General features: G+C 37.5%; 1 protein-coding gene and 1 long non-coding RNA gene across 2 annotated transcripts; one reads left to right on the top strand and one right to left on the bottom strand.

Moving 5' to 3' along the window:
* Positions 1–1,244: 1,244 nt before the first annotated feature.
* Bud13 (BUD13 homolog) lies at positions 1,245–24,307 on the bottom strand. The gene is made up of 10 exons (XM_046438609.2): positions 24,116–24,307; positions 21,583–21,673; positions 17,895–17,979; positions 14,213–15,094; positions 12,441–12,658; positions 10,365–10,470; positions 9,861–9,999; positions 9,401–9,585; positions 9,099–9,180; positions 1,245–1,646 (listed from the first exon to the last, which is right to left on the bottom strand). Exons 1-10 carry the CDS (start codon positions 24,256–24,258, stop codon positions 1,553–1,555), a joined length of 2,025 nt encoding a protein of 674 aa, XP_046294565.1. The 5' UTR covers positions 24,259–24,307; the 3' UTR covers positions 1,245–1,552.
* Positions 24,249–25,472, top strand: LOC124088836 (uncharacterized). Its single transcript, XR_006850479.2, has 2 exons — positions 24,249–24,570; positions 25,323–25,472. It is a non-coding gene; the product is annotated as an uncharacterized LOC124088836 (long non-coding RNA).

Below are 25,472 nucleotides of genomic sequence, written 5' to 3'. Positions count from 1 at the left end.
GGGGACTATGCAGAGCTCAAAAACCAGGCAATGATCATGGGAGGCCATCTGGGAAGCTGGCTAGCATATTTGATGGTGATAATGACAGAAATAGCTTAGAATTTTATATTTACTGTGTGCCGGGCACTATTCTATGCTTACATTACACCTATAAAGTAGGTACTATTATCTCTACTTCACAAATGAAGATAGTAAAGCACAGAGAAGTTAAGTGGCTCACCAAAGGTCACCAGCTAACAAATGACATATCTGATATTCAGTTTCGGGCAGTATAGCTCCAGGGCCCTCTCTTAAGAACTGTGCAACGTTGCTTCCTAATATTATTTAATTTTAGTAAATGTTGTCCATTTGAACTCCAAAATGGATACACAAGTTAGATTCCCTGTGAGTTTTCATTCTTTATGAGAGTCATCTATTTTTGCCAAACTAATAGCTATAAAGTAGAAATTTTTAACAAAATTATATGTCTTAATTTGCATTTAGTTAATTACTAGTGAGGTAATATACTTATTAACCATTCTGGATTTCTCTCTTGGTTTTACCTATCCATTTCTTTGCATATTTTTATTTTGTGTTATCTTTTTCTTCATGATTTACACAAGTTCTTTCTATATTTAATTCCTTATATATGCAATCCCTACTCACTTTTAGACATTGCAGATAGCTTCTCCCAATCACTCCCAAATTTAGCTTTGATTGTGGCTGTTTTGCTAAATAGAAACCCTTTTAATTATAAAATAATCAAAGCTATCAGATCTTCAGGATTATGCTTTGGGATCTTATTTAGGAAATCTGTCTTCACCCTAATGTAACACAGACACCCTACTAGCTTTATTTTATTTTTGTTGCTGGGGATCAAACCCAGGGTCTCACACATGCTAGGCAAACCCTCTACTAGCTTTACTAAATTACACTTCATTAGGTCTTTAATTGCTTCAGCATTTATTTTGTTTTATATGGTATGAGGTAGGGATCCAACTTTATTTTTGCACACAACAAGCCAATTTTCTGAGCACCGTTATCCATCTCTTTCCCACTAATTTGTGACACTACCTTTATCACACACCATGTTTCTAATATTTCTGGGTCTAGTTACTAATTTCCTGTTTTCTCAAAAAAAGATGTGTCACTGATAAAGTTACTCACATTACTTTCCAAATTAATGAAAAATCCAACCATTCATTACTCCCAGGGATTCAATATTAGCTGGAATTCTTCCCCAAACATAATACCCAGGTAGGAAATTATTTTTAAAAAAATAAATGTATGTTTATTAAAATAAGAAAAATCCTAGCCAAGAACAAACTCTGGGATATAGAAATCACTGCTTCCATGAAAGCTAGCCACAGAGTGTGTTGACACACCTGAGAAGTCCAGGTGCCTCAGTCCAAAGATCAGGTTTCGAATATTCTTCTGTGGTCAAAACTGGCATTTGACAAGTTGCTGGTCTGTGTGGGCCCTGACTGTGTGCACAGACAGATGTTACAGCTGGATTCTGGCTGTCCTATGCCCACTACCACAATCCACAGCACCCCATCGTGCCTCAGAGAAGTTACATATCCTCAACACTCCATTTGTAGGCAAGTTCTTCCACTGCTTTCTTGCTGGCAAGCCTGGCAAAGCGCTTCTGTTCAAAACCATTGGATCTGAAATCAAAAAAGACATACTCATCACCCAGAACACTGAACTGGACATGTATTTTAAAAGAAAAAGAACAGTTCACAATATAATGAGTAGGAAGGAAAGTAAAGAAGTTATATGAAAACATTTAAGGCATGTGCAAAAGAATCAAACAGACAAAATACACAATTTCTTCTCTTCTTAGTCCTTGTTCAAATCCTTCTCTACTCTTTGACAGCTATTCAGCATTTCAAGACCCAACTCACTCTCCACTGATGTCCACATCATATATCTTTTCCATTCATTAACTATTTATTGAATTATCCTCAGATACTAGGCACTGTAGGCACTATATGAAAATGGGTATGACACAGCACCTATCTTGATGAACTCACAGACTAGTGGATGAGACAGACATTTAAATAATAATCAAAATAAAAGGCATAAACTGTGATAGAAATATGCATGGGGTTATCACAGCAACCACAGAAATGGGAACTTCAGTCAGCTTAAGGGAGGTACGGTAAAAAAGTGACATGAGGGATGGACAAGAATGGTCAGGAGAAGCTTTGTGGGAATGGTCCCTAAGCTAAGTCTGAAAACAGCAACTTAACCAGAAGACTGGAGATGGAAGGCAGGGGATCGAAAAGTCAGGAGGTCATTTCAGGACAGAGTAAAGTATAAACAAGAACAAAGATACAAAAACAATAAATACTCTCATAAATTGGAGGAAACCAAAAGTAAACTGGTATGGTTGGAGCCTAAAATATGACAAAGGGAGAATCCTTGAGTCAACACTGGAAAGGTAGGCAGAGGCCAAATCATATCAAGCTTTAGAACATGGTAAAAAGATAAGTTCCATCCAGAAAGGATGGGTTTAAAGCAGAAGTATAAATGACATTTCAACGAAATCACTCTGAAGATGATCTGAGGCAAGAAGTTCACTGAAGGGCATAGGCAACAAACAATGAAAGCAATGACAAGGAGGAGGACATGGATGGCAAAATTATCAGTACTTACTGAGTTATTAGATTCAGAAGGATAAAGAAACAGGAGCTAAATTTGCCTCAATGGTTAATTATTGAGTGACCAGATGAATGACACTGCCACCAATCAGGAAAGAAAGCACAAGAGCAAGAGCAGGCACAGAGTAGGAGAAGCTGCAATGAGTGCAGTTTTAAAGATGTGGCATTTGAGGGGCCTCAAGTACATATCAACAGAAGAACCTATCATGAATTTAGATACCCGAGATTGAGCTAAAAATACAGATTTGAAATCATGTACATATAGGGGGTAGTTGGAAGGTCTGACTAGGCAAGATTCATTTAGAGAGAACATATGGAATTATAGAAGCAGCTCTGAGAAACATTTAAGGAGTACACAAAAGAACAGAAGCTTGCAATGGCAGCCAAGAAGAAATGACAAGTGAAAAGAATCAGGGGTAGGTGTCATGGAAGCCAATACAAGGGTGAGTTTTGAGAAGACAGTGAATAGGCCTCGAATCTCTTCTAATTACTAAGCATTCTCTCAGTCTTCTTATCTAAATTCATTCTGTGTGCACATGCACTTGCACGCAAATGTGCTGGGGACTGAACCTAGGATCTGTGCATGTTAAGCAGCCCTCAACCACTAAGCTATACCCCCATTCCTTCTTATCTAAACTACTTTGTGGGGCATGGGGGATTGAACTGGGGGGCACTTGACCACTAAGCCACATCCCCAGCCCTATTTTGTATTTTATTTAGAAGTAGGGACTCACTGAATTGCTTAGCGTCCCGCTTTTGCTGAGGCTCGATTTGAACTTGTGATTCTTCTGCCTCAACCTCCCGAGCAGCCGGGATTACAGGCATGCGCGGCCACCTTGCCCAGCTTATCTAAACTTCTTGAAAGAGCCTGTCTCCATTCACTGTCTCCATTTCCTTGCTTTTCATTCATTCCTTAACATATTAGAACCTGGCTTTTATTTCACTCGCTTTCAGGAAATCGATGACATTTCCTTGTTGCCAAACAATTCCTCCTTCCTTTTCCGCATATCAGTCCCCTAACCATTTTCCCACTTACTCCTTACTAGCACTGTCACAGGTCAGGCCTTCATCACCTGTAGCCTGAGCTACTCCAACAATCTAATATTTGTTCTACTTCCAAACTGGTTTCTTCCACATACTTCACATTGCTGCCATATTGATTTGTCTATCTAAAATGCAGGGCTGCTTTTAATGCTCCAATGATTCCCCTTGCCTCTAGGGTGTAGTACATGCTCCTCAGAAAGGCTTCCAAAGTGTGACACCGCCTACCTCTCCAGTATATCTCATACAATTCCATTTCACACTTTATGCTACACAACTAGTAAACTGTTCATGATCCCACCCCATAAACCATAGTATTCCCCATCCTCCTGACTTGGCACTGTGAGATCTTCTTCCTTAAACATCCTTCCTTTCTTTTTTATCTTGGCTAATAACTGACATCCTGTAAGACAGCTCCTCTAGGAAACATTCCCTGACCACATCCTTCCAAGGCTAAATTTACTTTTCCTTTGTGCTCCCAAAGCACCTTGAAAATCCTCCAAAGTAATACTAAACAAGAAGCATTTAAAATTACCTGTCTGCTTCCACAGATAGAAGGTGAGCTCCTCAGATCAGGACCTTTCTCTCACTAATAGTGGAATCCCTGGCACCTAGTACATAACTGTTAAAAGTTATAACAAGCATCCTAAGGGATAAGTGGGATGAGTAGTGGAAAGCTTTAGGAATCAGGAAAGCTTATTATGAATGGCACCATCTCCAATCTTAGAAACATGTATGGTATTCTAGATCACTAGGAAACCACTAATTTTTGTCTTTTTTTTTTTTCTTTTTGGTACCAGGATTGAACACAGAGGTACTCTAAAACTGAGCCACATCTTTATCCTTTTTTATGTTTTATTTAGAAGCCAGAGAATGACACTGCCAGCGATCAGGAAAGGGCTCACTGAGTCATGTAGGGCCTCACTAAGTTGCTGAGGCTGGCTTTGAACTTGTGATCCTCCTGCCTCAGCCTCCCCAGTCACTGGAAATTACATGGATGAATCACCATACCTGGCTTTAATTTTTGTCTTGAAAAATAAATACTTAAATAATTAAAAATAATATGATCATGCAAAAGACATGAATAAATCAAATCCTAAGCAAAATCAGAAAACAAACTGAAGGAGAACTCATAGTGGTAAGAGCTATGGACTCAAGAATCAGGAGTCTAGGGCTCTAATTTCAGCTTTAGGAGGTGAGCTGCAAGAGTCAAATAAATTGCTTATCTAGCTGGTCCTCAGTTTCTCCGTAAGTAATAGAGGACAGCTTCATTGATTTTATGGATCTTTCTGACAGCAACATTCTATAGATCGGTGGCAGAAATATTCTCTTGTATGGTCCAAAAAGAGATGAAACTATAGAAGTTAATGCAACAATAAACAATCTTGACTGGTAGAGCACTTGCCTAGTGTGTGCAAGATACTGGGTTCCATCCCCAGCACTGAAGAAGGAGGAGGAAGAGGAAGAAGAAGAGGAAGAGGAATGGGAAGAGGAGGAGGACAGATGATCAAAATGCAAGCAAACATGTCAAAGGAATAAATGGAGGAATCTCAGAGAAAACAAAACATGAGAAATAGAGAAAAGCAACTGGGAAAGATGAGAAAGAAACACCAATTTAAAAAAAAAAAAAAAAACTTAGGTAAGGAGGAGTTCTAAATTTTGAGTAAGAAAAATAAAAATCCAAACATATAAACAGTATAGAAGGCATATCTTTAGGCAATATCTATAGAGTTATAGCTATAAGAAGATCTATCTCTGGCTATATAGAAAATTAGTGTTCTGAAAAATCTTCCAGTTACCAAACAAAGAGCCTATATACAGTGAACTGGAAAATAAAGTAGTCAGCTAGACCAAAATCATAGCCACTCTAAGGATATGTGCCAATAAGAGAACTGGAGCCTTGGGTTTTAATGGTAGCCTAAGGGAGAAAAGACAATGCCTAATGCCCACAGAGGGTGAGAAGGTGGATTTCAGTTACTGCAGAATAACTTAAGCAGACTAAGCAGACTAACCTACCCTCAAATAGCAATTATAAAACCTGGATAAAGTAAACAAGTATTGGAAAGTATTTGAAGGTATGAAAGAGTGGCCAAAAGTGGACAAACTAGATGGAAGTCTAAAAATGAGAAGATATTTAGGAATCTTTTTGCCAGAGGGCAATCTCTCAGCTGCTCAGTTCAGAGGCCAAACACTATAGGCTTACTGGCTTGAGGTGTCAGTGCAAAGTAAGCAGAGCATCTACAAAATTAGAGAGAGGTGGATCCCAGAAGGGTAGGAAATGCAAAAGGGATAAACTCCACTTCTCTATACACAAACTCCACCCAAATCCTTAGCTAACCATTATACTACACACATACAGAGGTCTCATCATCAGCTTGATGAAAATGTAGCCACTAGAAACTGAAAGAACTAAGCAGAGATTCTGGCTACTGCAAAAGAGAGTCCAGAGTTCAAATATGTCCATGTTAACTGTCTTCTACAATAAAATTCAACACACTTCAGAGTAATATAAGAGAAACCAAAGTCTCTACAATTTATCATTCATATAATATCAGCAACAATTTTAAAATTCCAAAAGTGTAAATAAACAGAAAAATATGATACATATTCAAGAAAAAGTTAACAGAAACCAAACCTGTGGTAAATCAAATATTGTGAATAGCAAACAAAACTTCAAAGCACTAATTTTAAGTATTCTCCAGATAGAAGAAAATGTCCCATGATGAACGAACAGATGGGAAATCACAGCAGAGAAATACAAGCTATCAAATTGAAATTCTACAGTTGAAAAATACAATAAACCAGGTAAAACAAGAAAGTGACTGACAGAAAATTTTAAAAAAATAACAAACAAAAAAAATCAGGATACATTAATTAAATTAAAAAGACCATTAAATACCACTGAAACCTAATAGATATTAGTATAATAATAACTGCAGAATATACATTCTCTTCAAGTATAAATGAAATATTCACAAGGTAGACAACATACAAGGCCATAAAACACATCTTAATAAATTTCAAAAGCTCAAAATTAATTAGAGTCTGTCCTCTGACCAAAATGGAATTAAATTAGAAATCAATAGCAATAAGATATCTAGAAAAGTTGAAATATTTGGGATTAAACAATGCACTCCTAGATAACCAACACAGCAAAGAATAAACCAAAAGGAGAATTAGAAAATATTTTGAATAAAAGCCAACATACAATTTTGAGGGGAAAAAAAAAAACTCAGCAAACTATGAATAGAAGGAAACTTTCTCAATTCGATAAAGGATATCTACAAAACACCTATAGCCTACAATATATTTAATAGTAAAAGACTGAATGTTTTCTTCCTAAGGATAGGAATAAGGCAAAGATGCCTGTTCTTACTACTTCTAGTTAATACCTTCACTGGAAGTGCTTACAAATTCAACAGAGCAAGAAAATGAAAGACATCCAAAACGCAAAAGAAGTAAAACTATCTGTATTTGAAGATGTCACGATCTTTTAGATATAAAATGCAATGGGATCTACAAAAAAGATACTGTACAAAGTGAGTTTTACTTCAAGGAAAACAACTGAAAATATCTGTTGCCAAGGATAAAATTCAAGCTTTCAAATGTAGATTAGAATTTTAAAAAACTATAACCATCACCAAGAACTCTTTAGCTTTCCATTATTTAAAGACTTCTGTGATAAAGTCAGAGATGATATTAACAGGAACAATTTTAATATTGTATAATGAATACATATCAATATTTAGAAGGTTTATAAAACTCAACAAACCAATATTTTTCAAATGACCAGTGAACATTATTATAAAATCATACATGAGTAAAAAAATCAAAGTATAAAAAAGATCAAAATGGATTTTAATGAGATAGTATAAAAAGTTCTTTGAAAGGGTTTTAGATTCCACATAACTAACCTGAAAAGAGCTTTTGTGCAGTATCAAAAATATAATACACCTTTCCTTTTCTATTACTTCTGTATGAGGCTGAATTTTCTTCCTATACTTCAGCTTACATAAAATAGACAAATGCAGAATCCAGCTGTCTACTATTAAGCCACTAATTAATGAAATTTGCAAAAATGTAGATAAATGCTGTCCTTCTGTTTTTCAGTTTGGATAATGTAGCTATTTTTGTTTAAAAAATATAGTAATTATATTAACAATGGCTTTTACTATCTTATAGAGTGAATTAATAAGTACTTTTTAAAAATATCTTTTTTAATTTATTTATTCGTTTTTATATGGTGCTGAGAATTAAACCCATGGCCTCATGTGTCCTCACACGTGTTGAGGCAAGCACTCTATCCTTGAGCTACAACCCCAGCCCATAATAAGTACTTTTTAAACAGTTCAGTTTTAATTTCCATATGGTACACAACAAAAGCTTTCTGGGATGTTCAATAATTTTTTTTTTTTTTTGGTTTTTGGCTATACAAGGGCTTGGTGGGACTTGGTGTAAGCTAGCCAAGTGTTCCACCACTGAGCTACATCCCTAGCCCTTTCTATTTCTTATTTTGAGACAGGATAAATTGTCAAGGCTGACCTTGAATTTGTGATCCTCCTGCCTCAGCTTCCCAAGTAGCTGGGATTACCAGTATACAGTACCACACCTGGCTGGGCCTCAATAATTTTTAAGAATGTCAAGAGATCCTGAGATTTAAATATGTGAAAATCATTGTTTTAGATGTTAGAATGCTTTTAGTAGACAAGAGGAGATGGGATCCAATACGTAAACAGAAGTGACTTTAGATAGAAGTCTATAGTTTATATATCACAACAGACGGGAAATTAAAATATATGCGTAGGTGAATAGAGAAGTCTAGGGATCTCTGAGACATTACCAGTACTTACTCCTAAGACAATTAAGAGAATTAAGGTTCAAGCACTGGGCTGGGGTTGTGGCTCAACAGTAAAGTGCTTGCCTAGTATGTGCGAGGCCCTGGGTTTGGTCCTCAGCACCACATATAAATAAATAAAATAAAGGTATTGTGTCCAATTACAACTAAAAATAAATAAATAAATAAATTTTTTAAAGGGAAAAAAAGGTCCAAGCACTATGTTTTAAAGATATAATATATAGAAAGCTCTGGACAATAATCATCACTCATCCCATCTAAATATTAGAGAATACAAAAAGGGATCGATGTCCAAAGCACAGAGTATCCTATCTTGACCATTTCAGTTGTTTGTCCAGAACTTAAAAAGTATTGTGAAGAAGAAAGAAGAGGGGGAATGTTACAAGCATGAGAAATAGAATTTGTGGACCTCAGAAATAGAAGCAGGCAAAGTACATATCATTCACCTTAGGATTACAACACAAAATGATGATGAATAAAGAGTGGTTTTAAAAGAATAGTAGGGAAAGTTAGGGTGAGGTGGAAGACAAAAATTAAAATGTAGGAAACAGGCTTACCTGTCCACTCCATCCCAGCGATATCCAGGCCAGATATTGAATCTGTTGGGAGGAGGTGCTGGGCCACTATAGCGAGGTCTCACTAAGGAGAGCAATGAGAAAAAAGTTGTTAGTTACCTATATATTCAGAGATGAATAGAAACAGGGAAAAAAACTCTATATAGAAAACCCTACTGTGTTGAATCTAAACTCCCAGAAAAATATGAAGAATTTTAAATTGTACTGAAAAACCATCTTTGCACATAGACTCTATCTTCAGTAAGACACTTCCATCCAGCTCTGATAATTCCCATTAGTCTCACCTTTCTTATTCTTGTTTTCCTTGGCCTTATTCTTCTTGATGAAGTTGGCCATGGGGTCCCCCTCTCTTTCTTGTTCTCTGAGCATCCGATCCAGGTCTTCATCATCAATATAGCGGGCCAGAGGCTTCTGCATCTCCTTCATTGCGTCCTCCACATTTTGTTGCTGTTGCCGGCTCTGGGCAAGCCTGGGCAAAAAAGAACTATCCTATTTGACAATTCCACTCTTACACTGAGACAGACCACAATGCTACATTTAGAGAACCTCGGCTTTGTAGTAGCCTAGGCCAAATAATAAAAAAGGTAAAATTCCCAGAATCCAACTGGAAGTATGGAATATATCAGCCTCTTGGTAAGGAAATTCAGCAGATTGAATGACCCTTCCTGACAACAGCTTTAAAAAGCAGAAAATGACTTGTTTCAGTCACTGCTGTTTTGTTTTCCCTTTCAGTGGTACCCTTACCCTTTTCCCCACTGGGCATACAGCTCATCTCTCTCCGAGTCCTTCTCTGCTTTTCTCCTTTGCTCTAGACGTTCCAGTTTCAAATTCCTCTTCCGACCAGACTTGTCACGAAATACAGTTTCAGCAAACTGGAATTCAGCTACAAAGGAAAATTATACTTTTTAAGATAAATGCCAGGTATCAAAAGGCTAATATTTAGGAACAACATTCTATCAGATGAAATCAACTGCCTTGGATTTGTGATCCAGTTTAAGAACTTTTGCAGTCTTCCCCCCTCCCACTAGTTCCTACCAACACTGAGGTATATATTGAGGATGGTCCTGAGAACTGACATCTTCTAAGAAGAAAAGTATCACTTGGACCTACTATAGATTAAAATATACATAATAACCAGAACTGAAATCTAATAGCAATTAAATTTAAACTATCAGAATCAATAAGCCATATTTAAAAAGAAGAGAAGCTACATGAACCTAGTTGGACTCTACACTTCAACAATTTTACCTTCAAATGCCTTGGTTTCCTGGTCCTGTTTCTTGAGCTCTTGCTGCTCTTGTTGTATGTCAGTTAACACCAACCCAGTTTTAGCCCCAGAATACATGTATGCAGCCTGTGCAATGGAAAAGGGAGCATCCAATATCAATGAGACAATGTATCAGTAGGCTCCATGGGTCTACAAAATTAGTTGCATTTTTGTCCATGATCAACAATAACCAAACCAAAAACTCCAGCTTCACAGTTTGATTACTGACCATAGGATTCACAACACAGAAAAGAAGAAATAAGACCTAATTCCAAGGAAAATTTAATAGTACCATCAAGTTTAAGAGTAAACAAACACAAACCAACAATATATTAAAGGAGGGGCTAAGCATTTGTATTTCCAACTTTTCAGTATATAAAACTGCACACATGAAGATTCACTTTCAGGTCACCTAACCAGAAACTTGTATCAACCTCTGTTCCAAAAGACACTGCACTGAAAAAATACTCCATTTAAAGTACAAATTCAAGTAAACCTAAGATCATCAAGCAAGGACAATAATAGAAGAAATGACCAAATGAAAATTTTCTACTAATTTTCACTTTGCATCAAGCTAAACTCCAAGGTACAAATGGAGTATGTATTATATCATTACATCCATAAGCAATTACATTTGATTAGTATCAGATTATGTATGTACTAAATAACACATAAAACATCAAAGCGTTCAACTGAAATAGAGACCTTACTTTTTTCCTCTAAAGAAAGTTAGGCACAGGCTGGTCTAACCAGCCAGGACCAATTTCTCAGTCTTCATCAGAGGAAATTTACCTGAGCAAGTCTGCCATGAGAGAAACATGTACACCATAGGCTATATTGTTCTGTTTTATTTTTTTTAAGTTGCCAATAGATCTTTTATTTTATCTATGTATTTATACATGGTGCTGAGGATTGAACCCAGGGCTTCACACATGCCAGGCAAGTGCTCTACCACTGAGCTACAACTCCAGCCCCCCGTTCTGTTTTTTAACCAACTCACAAGTGCGATTCCTTTACTACTACTAGTGTTCTTTACAATACAATTACACAGGGTTCATGTGGCGTTTTCTTGTGCTAATTTATCAAGCTTTATTAAGATTTAAAACAAAACTGACTTCCCAGACAATATAATTTATAAAAGTAGTTTCATATTTTAAGTGCTTCTATATAAAGACAGAATAGAGACCTGGATCCAGAGCTCTACATACAAAGGCCTACAGTTCACTTTATAATCAATTTATAATGATAAATCATCAATACCAAATGCTTACTTTGTTGTACAGTGCTATAAGTTTTACTTCCACCAACTCATTTAATTCTTACAAATAATTTTATAAAGTAGATTCTAGCATTACCAACATTTTATGGATGTAGAAGCTGAGGCTTAGAGTTATCAAGCATCTTGCCCAAATTTCAGAGATAATTAGAAGCTGGATTCAAATGTGCAATTAGTCTGACACAAGGTTTGTTGTCCTAATTCGACTCTGCAAACAACCATCCTCATTTTGTTCTTAAGAAAACAGGAAGCCAGGTGCAGTGGCACATGCCTATAATACCAGCAACTTGGGAGACTGAGGCAGAAGGATTCCAAGTTCCAGGCCAGCCCCAGCAACTTAGCAAGACTCTCAGCATCTTAGCAAGACCGTCTCAAAATTTTAAATAAATAAATAGGGCTGGGGATGTCACTCAGTGGTAAAGTGTTCAGTCCAAGTTTTTCTGGAACTATTAAAATGAGATTTGTGGAATTATAAAGCCAAAAAGGCTGAAGCCTCTTGGAGAATCTGGTGCTGAGCATCTCTAATTCAAAAGCCTAAAACCCAAAATGCTCTGAAATCTGAAACTTTCAAAACATCATGCTTTGTGTTTACAAGTCTGGGCTGTTATAGCCAATCCTGCCCTCAGAGAGAAAGAAAGCTTCAGGAGACCCTTTAACTAAGATTTTCTATACTATACCAGGACCTACCCACTTTTTCTCTGGCTTGATTCTCTTTGACTGATATAAAGTTAAATGAGAGGAGTTTCTCTGAGAAAAGAGTATAATATCTGGAAATCCCTACCTTCTTTCCAGGAGGCTGACTCCTTCGAGGTGGAGAGAGATCAGAATCAGAAGATTTGGTCCTCCGTTTTCTTCTTGGTGGAGAGAGGTCAGAATCAGAACTCCGGTGTCTTGGTCTATTCCGTGGAGGTGACAGATCTGAATCAGAATCCTGGTGCCCTGAACTTTGTTTATGCAGTGGAGGAGAAAGATCTGAATCAGAGGCTTTCCAGTAGTCACCTGGATAGGAAGAAGATCCAGTGCATGATTTTGATGTCTCCTAGGTGACATGTATGAAATTTCCTAGATTGGAAAAAGAGCCTAAAAATTAATGAATAAATTATGGCGTAGCGCTCAATGACAGAGCACTTGCCTAGCATGCACAAGACCTTGGGTTAGATCTCAAACAAAACACAGAAAAAAAGATAATCCCCTTACCAAGCTAAGGTACAATATTTATTTAGTACCCCTGTGAGGAACTATTACTAACCAAAACATAAGTATGGATGGATGACAGGGAAGAACAAAGTCAGTGACAACTTTTAAAACTAATAGGCAGGATGAGTGGTTCTATTACCAAGTAAATAGTAACTAGCAACTGTGCTAAGTTTATGAGATCTTAATACACTCATCTGTGGTACCCCCATCCCACCCAAGAAAACAGGTAAGACAACTTGGAGTCATCTCTCTCTGGTGTGGCAAAAGCCAGGAATACCTAGAATATATTCTGACATTCTCACACTAAAGGATATGGAAGTATTTTAATTTAAACTTAAAATTGTACTTAGGAACAAATGAAGAAAAAATTTCATCATACAAGCTTAAGTTCTAGATAAAAACATCACAAGTCACCACCACCACCACCCCCTCAAAAAAAAAAAAAAAAAAAAAAAAACTGCAATATGTCTTATCAGTATGAAAATAATCAGTCCTTCTGACCTAGTAAATCAACTTCTTGGCTTTCTAAGAGACCTATATAGAAGCAATTAGATTTCTAGGAAATCTATACAGACACAGATAAGGAAATATCCAAAAAGGGACAACAGTTTAAACATAAGGATGTTCATTAAAGGATTACAAAAGCTAAAACTAAGAAATAACCATGAATATGCACTATTAGGAACAGACTTTGGGGGGTCTTTTTGTTGTTATTTCTTCTGGAATTGTTGGGGATCAAACCAAGGTCTTGCACATGCTAAGCAAGTACTCTACCACTGAGCCACATCCCCAGCCCTTTTTTGATATTACATTACATGTGACTAAACCTGTGCACATGTAATGTAAGGGAAATTGTTAAGTCAATTTATACAACATAACACCATTAAAAATTACAACAACACAGAGGTATTTTTAGACCTGAAGATTATGTTAAACAAAAAGAGTAGTCAATATTATATATGAGATATATTTTGCACAGCAGGAGTCAACTACATCAAAAATGCATCCCAAAAAAAACCCCAAAGACTCTGGCTACAACACTAGTCATGACTGCCCGAGTGACAGGATTCTGTATCACATTTTTTCTGCTTCATTATACATTTCTATATATTCTAAGGTTTCTGCAAGAAATATGTAGTACTCTTATATAGAGTAGGGAGAGTAAATAACATGACATATAAAAATTTCCCTTCCCATCACTGTAATTTTTCAATTCCCTTGAGCTCAGCCCCTCAACTTTTTAAAACTCTTCCAAAGAAACCTATTCGCATAAAGCAAATTCCAATAAAGCAAGTAAAGATCTAAAAGAAAGAACCAAAAGAATTAAGCCCCTCCCAGGGGCAGTCAGATACTCACCTTTAGAATCAAGTGGCTTCTTATCTCCATAATGGGCTTTTGTTTGTTTTTTTCGTGGAGGAGAGAGATCCGAGTCACACTCATGTTTGATGTTCTTTGGGAGTGATGGATGAGAGGGTCCTGGCCCCTTCTGGTGTGGAGAAGTCTTACTGGAAGCTCTTTCTGGAGCTTTATTACTTTTAGTTCTGGGCAGTAAATGAGCAACATTAGTTGCCAAATCAGGGGAGTCGTGATGGGCCCTCCTGGGATGCCTTGTGTCTGAGGAGTCAAAAGTTCTCCTAGTTTGGGATGTATCAGGGGAGTTGTTACAGGCCCTTCTGGAGGAAGAGATACCTGAGGAATCATGATGGACTCTCTTAGGAGATACACCTGAAGAATTATGATGAGGCTTTCTGGAGGGAGAAGGATCTGGAGAAACATGATAGGCCCTCCTGGGGGGCGAAGCATCTGAGGAGTCATGGCGGACCCTCCTGTTAGGAGATATGTCTGAGTCATCACAGGCCTTTCTTGGGGGAGACAGATCTGGAGTATCATGACGGCCCCTCCTAGGAGGAGATGGATCTGGAGTATCATGACGGACCCTCCTAGGAGGAGAAGAATCCGGGGTATCGTGACGGACCCTCCTAGGAGGAGATGGATCCGGGGTGTCATTACAGGACCTTCTAGGAGGAGATGGATCGGGGGTATCATGACCAGCCCTCCTAGAAGGAGATGGATCCAGGGTATCATGATGGACCCTGCCAGAGGGAGATGAATCCGGGGTGTCATGACGGGCCCTCCTAGGAGGAGATGGATCTGGGGTGTCATGACGGATCCGCCTAGGAGATGGGTCCAGAGTGTCATGATGGAAATGTCTATGTGAGGGTACATCTTCACTGTAACCTAAACACAAATAGCAAAAAGTCAGATTCTCACAAATGCTCGGTCCACCCCTAACACCCAAAGTTTCAAAAAATGCCCCAACAGACACATCTCAAAACTACTCAGAATGTTCAAAAGGTCTGCACAGCTCTCTTGCTTAGTGATAGCAAACCAGCACTCATGGGTATCTTGAGAATAACTCCTCTTATTTGCCTACCACATCATCAATTTGTAAAGCATTTTAAATATACTTTTTATATTATAACCTGTAGGGTAAGCAAGGCAGGTATCTTTGTTTTACAGACATTTAAAAAAAGGCTCATGCCAGGCACAGTGGCGCACACCTGTAATCCCAGCAACTCCGGAGGATGAGACAGGAAGATCACATGTTCAAAGCGGCCTCAGCAACTTAGCCAGGCACTTAGCAACTCAGCAAGACCCTGTCTCTAAATAAAATATAAAAAATGCCTGGGGATGGGGCTCAATGGTTAAGAACCCCTAGGTTCAATCTCAGTACCAAAAAAAAAAGAAAGAAAGAAAAGCCTCTAAGTGATTTCTTAGGGTTTGTTTATTCATTTGTTTGTTCTGAGATACTAGGGACTGAACACAAGGATGCTCTACCAACAGAGCTATATCCTCAGTCCTTTCTGTTTTTTATTTCAAAGACAGGATTTCGCTAAATTGCCAAGGCTTGCCTTGAACTTTCGATCTTCCTGTCTTAGATTCTCCAACAGCTAGGATTACAGTTGTGTCACCACATCTGGCTAGGAACTAAATAATTTCGTACCTAAAGTCATAGCTACCAAGAGGAAAAGACAAACTAGAACCCCAGTCTTCTAATCCAATTTCTTTCCCAAATCGTTTTTGTGCATAGTTCCCAGTCAGTGGCTCCTAGTATATATTTAGTCTAATTTATAGTTTGTATTCAGTCTTCATTCAAAAGGCCAAGTGACTAAACCTGTGCGCCATCAAAATGAAATGCTATTAAGTATTTAACCCATGTCATTGTGCTCCTTATTACGGGGGGAGAACCACCAGAAAAAAAAAAAAAAAAGTATTTACTGATCATTTGTGTGCTAATGCTTTACATTACTTCATCCAATTCTCACAAAAAGCCAAGGGGATAAATATTGTTATTCCCATTTTATAGATGAGGAAGTTGATAGTCAGATAGTCAGAAGGACTAAATAATTTACCAAAGTCGTACTGCTAACATGTGGTAAAGGAGTAAACACTCAAATCCAGATCTACTTGGCACCAGAGTTCATACGCAATCTTTAAAAATACAGTTGAAAAAATAAGTTGTTTGAGACCATCAACTTTCAAAGGTCTCACAGAATGAAATGTTTATAGCAACTGGGACATTTCTAAATTTCAGCTCCTCCATTCCCCCTATTTCTTATCATTGAGTTCCATGGCCCAAACACAAATAAAAAGTATGTAGGACCCAATGAATACTTACTAAATGAATGAATTAAACCAAGTCAGCTCCTTCACTTTGGGGAACAGGCCTATCTGATTAGAATTCACTCTAAAGAGAAAAGATGCTAGTGGAGAAACTGACAATAACCTAATCCATGAACTTGATAACTGACAGGATAATTATAAAAAGGGAGTACAGAGATCCGTGAGGATATTTCCTATAATAAGATTGGGATGGAGTACTGCAACTGCAGGTGAGGCAGAAGAAAAAGGACTCTGTGTATGTGTGTGTGTCGGGGTGGGGGTGGGGGTGCACATGCACCTATTTGTGTTTCACTTCTGAGACCTGTAAATATAGAGACCAGAAGATTCTTCCTGGAAAAAGTATTATGGAAAAAATGGAAATACAACTATAGGAAAAGGCAGAATATCCACTACATGTGAAAAGGAACAAACATCAGCAGAGTTAAACTATTATACAGAAACAAGATCCTGTCAGGCACATCCCAGTGACTAGGAAGGCTAAGGCCAGAAGATTACAAATTTGAGGCCAGCCTGGGCAACTTAACAAAAGCAAGAATCATATGTCTATCAACAAATATTTATTTACTTAGTCATTTTTTTTAATTGGTTAACTATCTTTGAATTTTTTTGTTGTTCTAATTAGACATATGAGAAAGTAGAATGCATTTTGACATACTGTACACAATTGGAGAAGAAATATTTATTAAGGGCACCTCGTTATACTAGGCAAAGAGAATACCATGGCAAATAAGAGGTCTTTGCCCTTTGTGAGCCAAATGAAACCTTTTCTCTTAAAAAAAAAAAAAAAAAAAGAGGAAAAAGAAGAAGTTATCTCTGCTCAGACAGATATGAACCAATTCTTAAGAACTGTAAAAAAAAAAAAAAAAAAAAAAAAACTTCTTAAATAGGAAGTTAAATTATGAGTCTAGGGAGAGGGTCTAGAGTAAGCAAGAAGAGGATAATGCACTATAAAATGCCAATATTTAAGGGAAGAATGGAGAAATTTACTAAAACAAATAAAAAGGACAAAAACATTGGTACTTGATCCATACATGGGTTGCTTCATTCTAGAAAAGGAAAGAAGCATTCGAACTCTCCCAACTCTGTTCCTCAGGGTGCTGAAAGATCTTCAAATGAGGACCTTCTGACCTCAGCAGCCCTAATACAAAAATATAAGAGCAAGAGGGATACCCAGTCTCCAACTTCCCATGTCTAATTACCTCTGAAGAAGTCCTGTTTTCTTTTTTCCCATGATACTTTTTAGGATCAATGACACACTGAAACAAACTATGCATTCCTCTAAAAATAAAAGTTCAGAAAAGAAAGACCTATCTTATAAATGGGAAATTTAGATTCATGTTTTGTTGGAACTCACCTCCCAAAAGCTTCCATTTGGCACTGGAACGAAAGGCCTCCATCTGCTTTACTTCTTCTGGCCGCTCATCCACAAACTCAGCCACCTATGGAGTAAGGACCTATGCTGAATAAATTCAATCTGTAGCCAGAGAGTTCCACCATCTTCAGAACCTGAAATTATAGCCACTCCCATTCCCAATATACACAGTGCACATATACCCATGAGAAGTGATCATAAAGAAACATACAGTGGTCCTCAATTGTTTGCTCCACAAACATACAATAGTCACTGTACTGGCTTAATTGTAGGTTTTTCCCCAACTAGTCAATTTCCCTTCAAAGGTTCATTTCTTTCATTACAAGCCTCTTTATTAACCCTCCAGATACACAACTGCCACTTGTACACTAAAATTAAATTTCTTCTATACTTTTACATTCAGAGTAAAAAAACAGGCTGCCTCACTGCCATGTCTATCACTAATTAAGAATTTTGGGCCCTTATGAGACCTTCCTTGTTATGGGTTGTCATGATACTAGTTCTTCTTGAATACAACCAAAGGGAGCAATTGATATGTACACAGAATTATATAATTTTTACAGGATTAAAACCATATTTGATATCCTCCAAATTGCCAAACAAATCAGAATCTTCTCCATAGTATCCCTAATAAATGATTGCTTGCCCAATCCCTCCCTGATAGGAAACTCACTGACCAGGAGCTCATTATCTTACAAGGAAGCCCATTTGCATTTTTGCAGTGTTAGAAAATTCTTGGTTTTATTATTTTTATTGATCCACCCTCTTGTAACTTCTTTTCTTCAATCCTAATTCTGACCTCTGATACAAGTGATCCCCTTTCCACATGAAAGAGTTTCAAAGATGGCTCTCTAATAAATTCTAGTTACAGAGTAGCAACTACGTGGGAGGCATTGTATTTTGTACTTATATATTATCTCACTCATTTCTCACAATAATCCTGCAAAGAAAGACTTTAGGACATTGACCAGCAAATTGTGACTCAGAGTAGTTAAGTAACTTTCTCAATGTCACAAGCTAACAAGTTGTAAAACTAGAATTTAAATCCAGGTCATAATTCCCCTCTACTACTTCTCTTCTCCCAAAATCTTACTATCATTCTTCACATAACCTTGTTTTGAGATCGTTCTCTGGGCATGGACAGCATAGGCTTTCAGGATGAACTAAAATCAAAAGCCCCAGCTCTGCCACTTAACATCTGTGCACCCTTTGGCAAATTATTCCAAGCCTCAGTTTCCTCATTTGTAAAAGCAGGACTCAAAAGAATCCTATGAGGACTGAATGAGATTACTCATGAAAGCTTAGCAGAACTCAATACATGGTAAGTCCTCAAAAAATTATATCTACTACTAGTTATTCTTATGTGCCAGTGCTACCATAGTCATCATAATTATTTTTAACTTTATTGGTGATGGTGGTAATGATCTTACAGAAACAAAATGAATTCAATAATAAAGATTTGTTTTAATCAGGGCAGGGAGTACTGTGCTGAAAACCTCCTTTTTTAGGGTTTTAAGCCATCATAAAAGCAAAAGGCAATATTATAAAAGAAAATTAATAGGCTTGATTACAGAAAAAATAAAACTTTTTATAAAAAAAATGAAAGGGCAATGATAAAACATCCTCTCAATATTATTACATAAATACTAAATAAATCAATATAAGAATCAAAATTTCAATTTCCTAAAAATTAGGCAAAGAGGAAATTCACAAAACACAAATGCCCAAAAAACATATGAATAATTACTTATTTCACTAGTATTGAAAGAAACTAAATACCATTGTTCACCTACAATATTGGTAGATAGGCTGTTGCTTTCCTTGTTTACCAAAAATTATTGAAAAAGTGGGAAACCCAGCATTTTCATATACCCCTAGTGGGAGAGTAAACTGGTAACAGCTATTGGAAAGCAATATGGGAATACAGCTCTAAAGGGCCATTCCCTCTGACCCCTTAATTTCATTTTATAGAAATAAAAAAAAATGGATTCCTAAACTGCCTTATAAACAAGATATTTATCAAACCAATATAATATTTTAAAGCTGGGAGAAAAAAACCCATGTGTCCAGTAAATAGGACAGGTTAAAATAAAAACATATAGAACTACTTTGCAACCATTAAAAATCAAAAAGAATACTTTAAAGTCTAACTAAAATATTTTCAATATTAAGTGAGAGTGTAGGCTCCAAAACTATTTGTACAATATAATCCCATTTGTGTATGAAAAAATAAATAAAATGCAAGGATGTATAATCTATAAGGAGGAAAAAAACCTGAAGAGCTACACATCCAAATGTTAGCAGTTGTGTCCAAATGGTCACAGTACAAGTGATTATTACATTCTTTTTAATACTTTAAACTTTCTTATATCCCAAAACATTCTATAATAAATGTATATTGCTCTAATAAAACAAATGCTGTAAATATTAGATTTGAGTGATCTGACTAAAATTAAATTGGCTCCTTATGATCACTATTTCACTTATAATTACTAACAAGCCATCTTTTAAAAAATCCATTTTAGAATTTCACTGGGAACTTATACTGCCCTGGAATCCATCTTTACCATCTTTTAATATAATACAGCCTATCAACAGCTCTTTTTTACCTGTTTCTCAGAAATTATCAGCATTGGTTCCATGAATATACTAATGGGAGGTTACTGGCCTATGTTTTCCTCCACCTGGCTCTTATTCATCCTTCAAAACTCAATTCAGATCCTTACTCTTTCATGACTCCCAGTGGAATATAAAGTGCCCTACTTCCCCTTTGCTCTAATGGTGTTTGCTGCCTATGTGGAATTTATTTTATTGTTTGAAATTATATGAAATACAGCCTCTCATTCTAGAGTATAACCTCTAAAGTACAAACAGTATTTTCTATTCATCTACAAATCTCCAGTACTTAGGCAAGAGTACACAATTTTAAAGCTTATTTAAATCAATGAACAAAATGAGCAAATAAAAATTTTCCTCTAATAGAATCTAAACATTATTTTAAGGTAGATTCCAACAAACTGAACCATGGATAATACTAATTATGGCTCAGTCAACATGTTGAGGAGTTCCGCCTCTCTCTTTTCTCATCCACAGGCTGATAGAGCTTCCCATAAATAGAGGAGTCAGTGTACAGATGTTCCTCAACTTACAATGTGGTTACATCCATTTAAACCCATCATAGGTTGAAACTATCTCAAGTCAAAAATATATTTAATAATATATTTAATAATAATATATTTAATATTTAATACACCTAACCCACTGAACATTTGAGCTTAGCACACAATATACTGTAGAGGATTGCTTAATTCTCCTTGTGATCACATGGCTGACTGGAAGCTGTGGTTCTCTGCCATTACCCAGCATCATGAGATAGTATCATACATGAATAGTGCTAGGCCAGGAAAAAATCAAAATTCAAAATTCAAAATACAGTTTCTACTTAACGTATATCACTTTCACAACACTGCAAAGTAAATAAATTAAAAAGTTGGAACCATATGCATAAGCATCATGAAAAAAGACTACATTTAAAAGGTCTTTGGAAAATGTCACCTCTTTTCTCTGTGCTCAGCTTCCTTCTCTATAAATCTATCCTGCAATGGGAAGCAAATGAGAAGCTTACATCATTTCAAAGTGCTGACAATAGGTATAACTAAGAAATACATACCACAGGCAAATCTCCATCATCTTCCTCCTCCTTTTCTGGTTTAGTGTTGGAGATAGCTGTCCAACTCACATCATCATCAACAATCCGCATTCTAAAAGGGAACAATAAATAGATCAAAAAGGAACAGTCATTCTGGGATGCCAACCTAAAGAACGCTTATTTGTTAGGTTTAGGATAAACTTCAAAATCCTGCACAATCTAGTCTTTGTCTATATGGATTTCATCCCTTGCCACTGCCCCCTCAATTCACTACTAGTCATCTTTTGATGCCTGCAATAAGCCAAATTCCTTACTATGTCAGTTTTCACAAATGCAGTTCCTTCCCTCTACCTGACCTACTCTTCTCATTCTTTACCAGGCACTCTTACTCATTCTTCAGGTCTAAGCATAAATATAATTTCCTTGCACATATCTTCCTTGCCTACCCTCTTCCCACTCTTAGACTAAAAACCTCTATTACACCCTTGGGATACTTTCATTGTATTTTTCCAAAATAATGAAATCAATTACTTGTATAAAGCCTGGATTCTCTAAGCTTCATTAAACTGGGACCAAGGTGTTCTTATTCACAGAGATATCCTCAAAACCCTTCAATAACTGGCATAATAGCTGCAATCAGTCCTCTATATCAATGGTCCTGTATTTGCATTCAACCAACCACAGACTGAAAACACTCAGGAAAAAACCTCATCTGTATTGAGTAGGTAGAGACTTTTTGTCACTATTTCCTAAATAATTCTGAACAACTGCTGACATTGCATTGACATTGTATTAGGTACTATTAATAATCTAAAGATGCTCTGATATATGGGAAGATTTGTGTAGGATACATATAAATATATGTCATTTTATACAAGAAACCTGAATATTCATGGATTTTGGGAAACAATCCCCAAAGATACTGAGGAATGACTACATTTATTAAATATTTGTTAGACAAACGAACTGGGATGGGAAGAGTTATTATTTGAAAAGTTAGGGGCACTTGAGAAAACAGCTCTAATCACAACTATTTAACGTAAGTAGTACTGTTAAATTTTAACTCTCATTTTAAAGATTAGGAAACTGAGACTCAAAGAGATGAAATATTTTGCCAGTATCAACAAAGCTTAATAAAGTGGCACAGATATGATTCAAGCTCTGATATGGACGTGTTGATTCCAAAGCTCAAACTATTTTCATAGCATGGCATTGCTCCCAAAGAATACACAACAAATCAGAGGAGAAAGAAAACAGAAAGCAAGAATAAAGCAAGAACCAAACCAGTAAAGAAAACAGACTAGTTGTGGAACTATTTGACTTTACTGGGTGTATTAGTTTCCTAAGACTGCCCATAACAAAGTACCACAATCTGGATGGCTTAAAATGACAAAAATGGATGGGCATTAGTACACACCTGTAATCCCAGCAACTCAGGAGGCCTGGGCAGGAGGACTGTAAATTCAGGCCAACCTCAGCAACTTAGGGAGGCCCTAAGCAACTTAGTGAGACCCGGTCTCAAAATGAAAAATAAAAATGGCTGGGGATGTAGCTCAGTGGTGAAGTGCCCATAAGTTCAATCCTCAGTATCAAAAAAAAAAAAACAAAGACAGGTGTTTTCTCACAGTTCTGAAGGCTAGAAGCTGAAATCAAAAATCAAATAAAAAATCAGGGTGTCTATAAAAGGCCATGGTCCTTAGGACCTCATTCAGTTTATGGTAGGTAGTCCAGACAGACCTTGCTTGGATTGGCTCAGCTTAAATACAATCCAATTTCAGCTTCCACGTACACATGGCCATTTTCCCTGTATGTGAAAAACTTCCATCTTCTTAAAAGGACACTAGTCATACTGAATTTAGTATCCATCTTAATAAAGTATAATTTCATCTTAACTGATCACACCTGCAAAGATCCTAGTTCCAAATAATGTCATTTTAAGTTCTGGACTGAGGAGAATTTGGGGAAGGGGGTACTATTAAACTAGTACGCTGAGTCACGAAATTTTCTCATTTGAAAATAAGAATAATAATATCTACTTCTGATAGTAAGTTAAGTTCATATATTTCAAATTTCTTAGGTGCCTGGCGCATAACAAGTGTGTAAATGTTTCCGTCAATGATAACATTTAAGAGTAACAGACACGATCACGGATGGGTCTTCGAATCGGGATAAGAGTCCCTAGGATTTAGGAACCCCCACAGGCAGGGCCCTAAATATCCAAGCACAGAAGCTTTGAAGTAGCTAGAGTATTTTCGGAGGCACGACGTTCAATCTCTAGAGGACGGAAGGCTATAAAGGCGGGAAAAAAAGGAAAGTTACAGCCTCGCTTTAACACATGCAGCTGCTCAGAGGCGCTAGGTGTAAGCCGGGAGGAGGCAGAGGTCAGGAGAACCTGACGCAGTCCAAGTGGGACCCCGAGCTTAAGCAGGCAGGGGTCGCAGCGCAATGAGGCAGCCGCGCCGGCAGGATGCAGGAACCGGGAGGCGGAGGGCGGAGTTGGGAAAGGTGAGGGGGCGGCGAGCTGTCACAGGCCCCGCCCCTGCCAGGAACTCACCCCTTGCCGCCAACCCCGCCAGGTTTTGGCCGCTTTTTACGCCGCTTGCGACCGGACTCGGGAGCCCCGTCGATGCCTGCATCTGCCCCAGACAGGTAACGCTTCAGATACTCAGCCTTGGAGAGCGGCGGAGCTGCCGCCATGGCAGCGGCGAGGGTGGGTATACGGCTCGGCGCTGGGGACAAACCTCCTGAACGCGAAACCGACGGCGGTGACCCAGTAGGTGGAGCCAGAAGCGGAAGTGGTGACGTAGGCTTGGAACTGCCAGTCTGACGAGTGAGATGTATTTTCAGTATAAAGAGAAATGTGAACGCCTCCAGGATCGGCTCCACGACACAACCTTGTTTCTTCTTTGCCCTTCCATCCGTTCATCCATCCGACGCACAGCGCTGTCCTAGCGTGAGGCCATAAATCGATCTAAACAAGACCTGTCCCCAGAGGCTTCAGTGAAGAATGTAGGTTCTGGAGTTGCAGCAGATCCAGATTTGAATACGAGCACATAACTTCCTAATTGGACCTCGGGCAAGTTTTTTAACAAAATGGGGAGAACTCAGAATGGTTGTGAGGACTAAAATAATATTACTGTTCCACTATGAGCTATTTTTACTAGTTATAAACATCTTTAGGTGGACTGGAATCTGCTCCAGTAGGCTTCCAGGTACCATTTGAAAGAGAAAGTCAGAAACGCAGAATTCAATATAATGACTATAAAAACGTGTAGGTTTCTAAAACATGTGTAACTTCCCCCACGTTTGATATTATTAGTAGCCATAGTTACCTCTTGAAGGAAACTATGTAAAATGTTGCTAATAAAATGGACATGGAGGGAACAGAGTTGTGGCTCAGTGGTAGCTTGCTTGCCTTGCACGGGTGGGGCACTGAGTTCGATCCTTAGCATCACATAAATAAATAAACTAATAAAATAAAGGTATTGTGTCCATCTACAACTAAGAAAAAACATTTTTTTTTTTCTAATGGACATGGGCTGGGGATATAGCTCAGTTGGTAGAGTGCTTACCTTGCATGCACAGGGTGGACACGGGACTGTTTCAGCATAGCAAATAAAGAAAGCTGGAAACGGAATTCTAATATTCAAGTTTTAGTGGAAAGGCAAACTTTTCTTCTGTAAGGAGTTAAGAGCTTTATCTTAATTAGCTCATTTAACCCTCACAATTAATCCTCAGGCAATTTTGTTATCCTGTTACAGATGACAAAACTGAAGCTTGGAGAAGTGCAGGAAATTGCTCAACTTCACACTTGCTAAAACATCATTCTTGGGGGCAGCGGATAGCCAGATGTGCAAGAAGTAATCCACTTTTTTTTCTGAAGTAAAATATTGGAGCTCTTTTTTGTGTCA

This window comes from Marmota monax, unplaced genomic scaffold, assembly GCF_021218885.2.
Source record: "Marmota monax isolate L192 unplaced genomic scaffold, Marmota_monax_Labrador192_F-V1.1 WCK01_AAM20220418_F8-fsc00081, whole genome shotgun sequence".
Classification (NCBI taxonomy): Eukaryota; Metazoa; Chordata; class Mammalia; order Rodentia; family Sciuridae; genus Marmota; species Marmota monax.
This window is presented reverse-complemented; position numbering and strand designations above follow the sequence as displayed.

Excerpts from the sequence above, each read along its gene's own strand:
- Bud13 (XM_046438609.2), bottom strand. The coding sequence starts at position 24,258 with ATGGCGGCAGCTCCGCCGCTCTCCAAGGCTGAGTATCTGAAGCGTTAC. Across the intron at positions 9,586-9,860 it reads TATGCCCAGTGGGGAAAAGG|GCTTGCCCAGAGCCGGCAAC; the intron begins GTAAGGGTACCA and ends TTTTTTGCCCAG. Across the intron at positions 1,647-9,098 it reads CGCTGGGATGGAGTGGACAG|ATCCAATGGTTTTGAACAGA; the intron begins GTAAGCCTGTTT and ends TTTTGATTTCAG.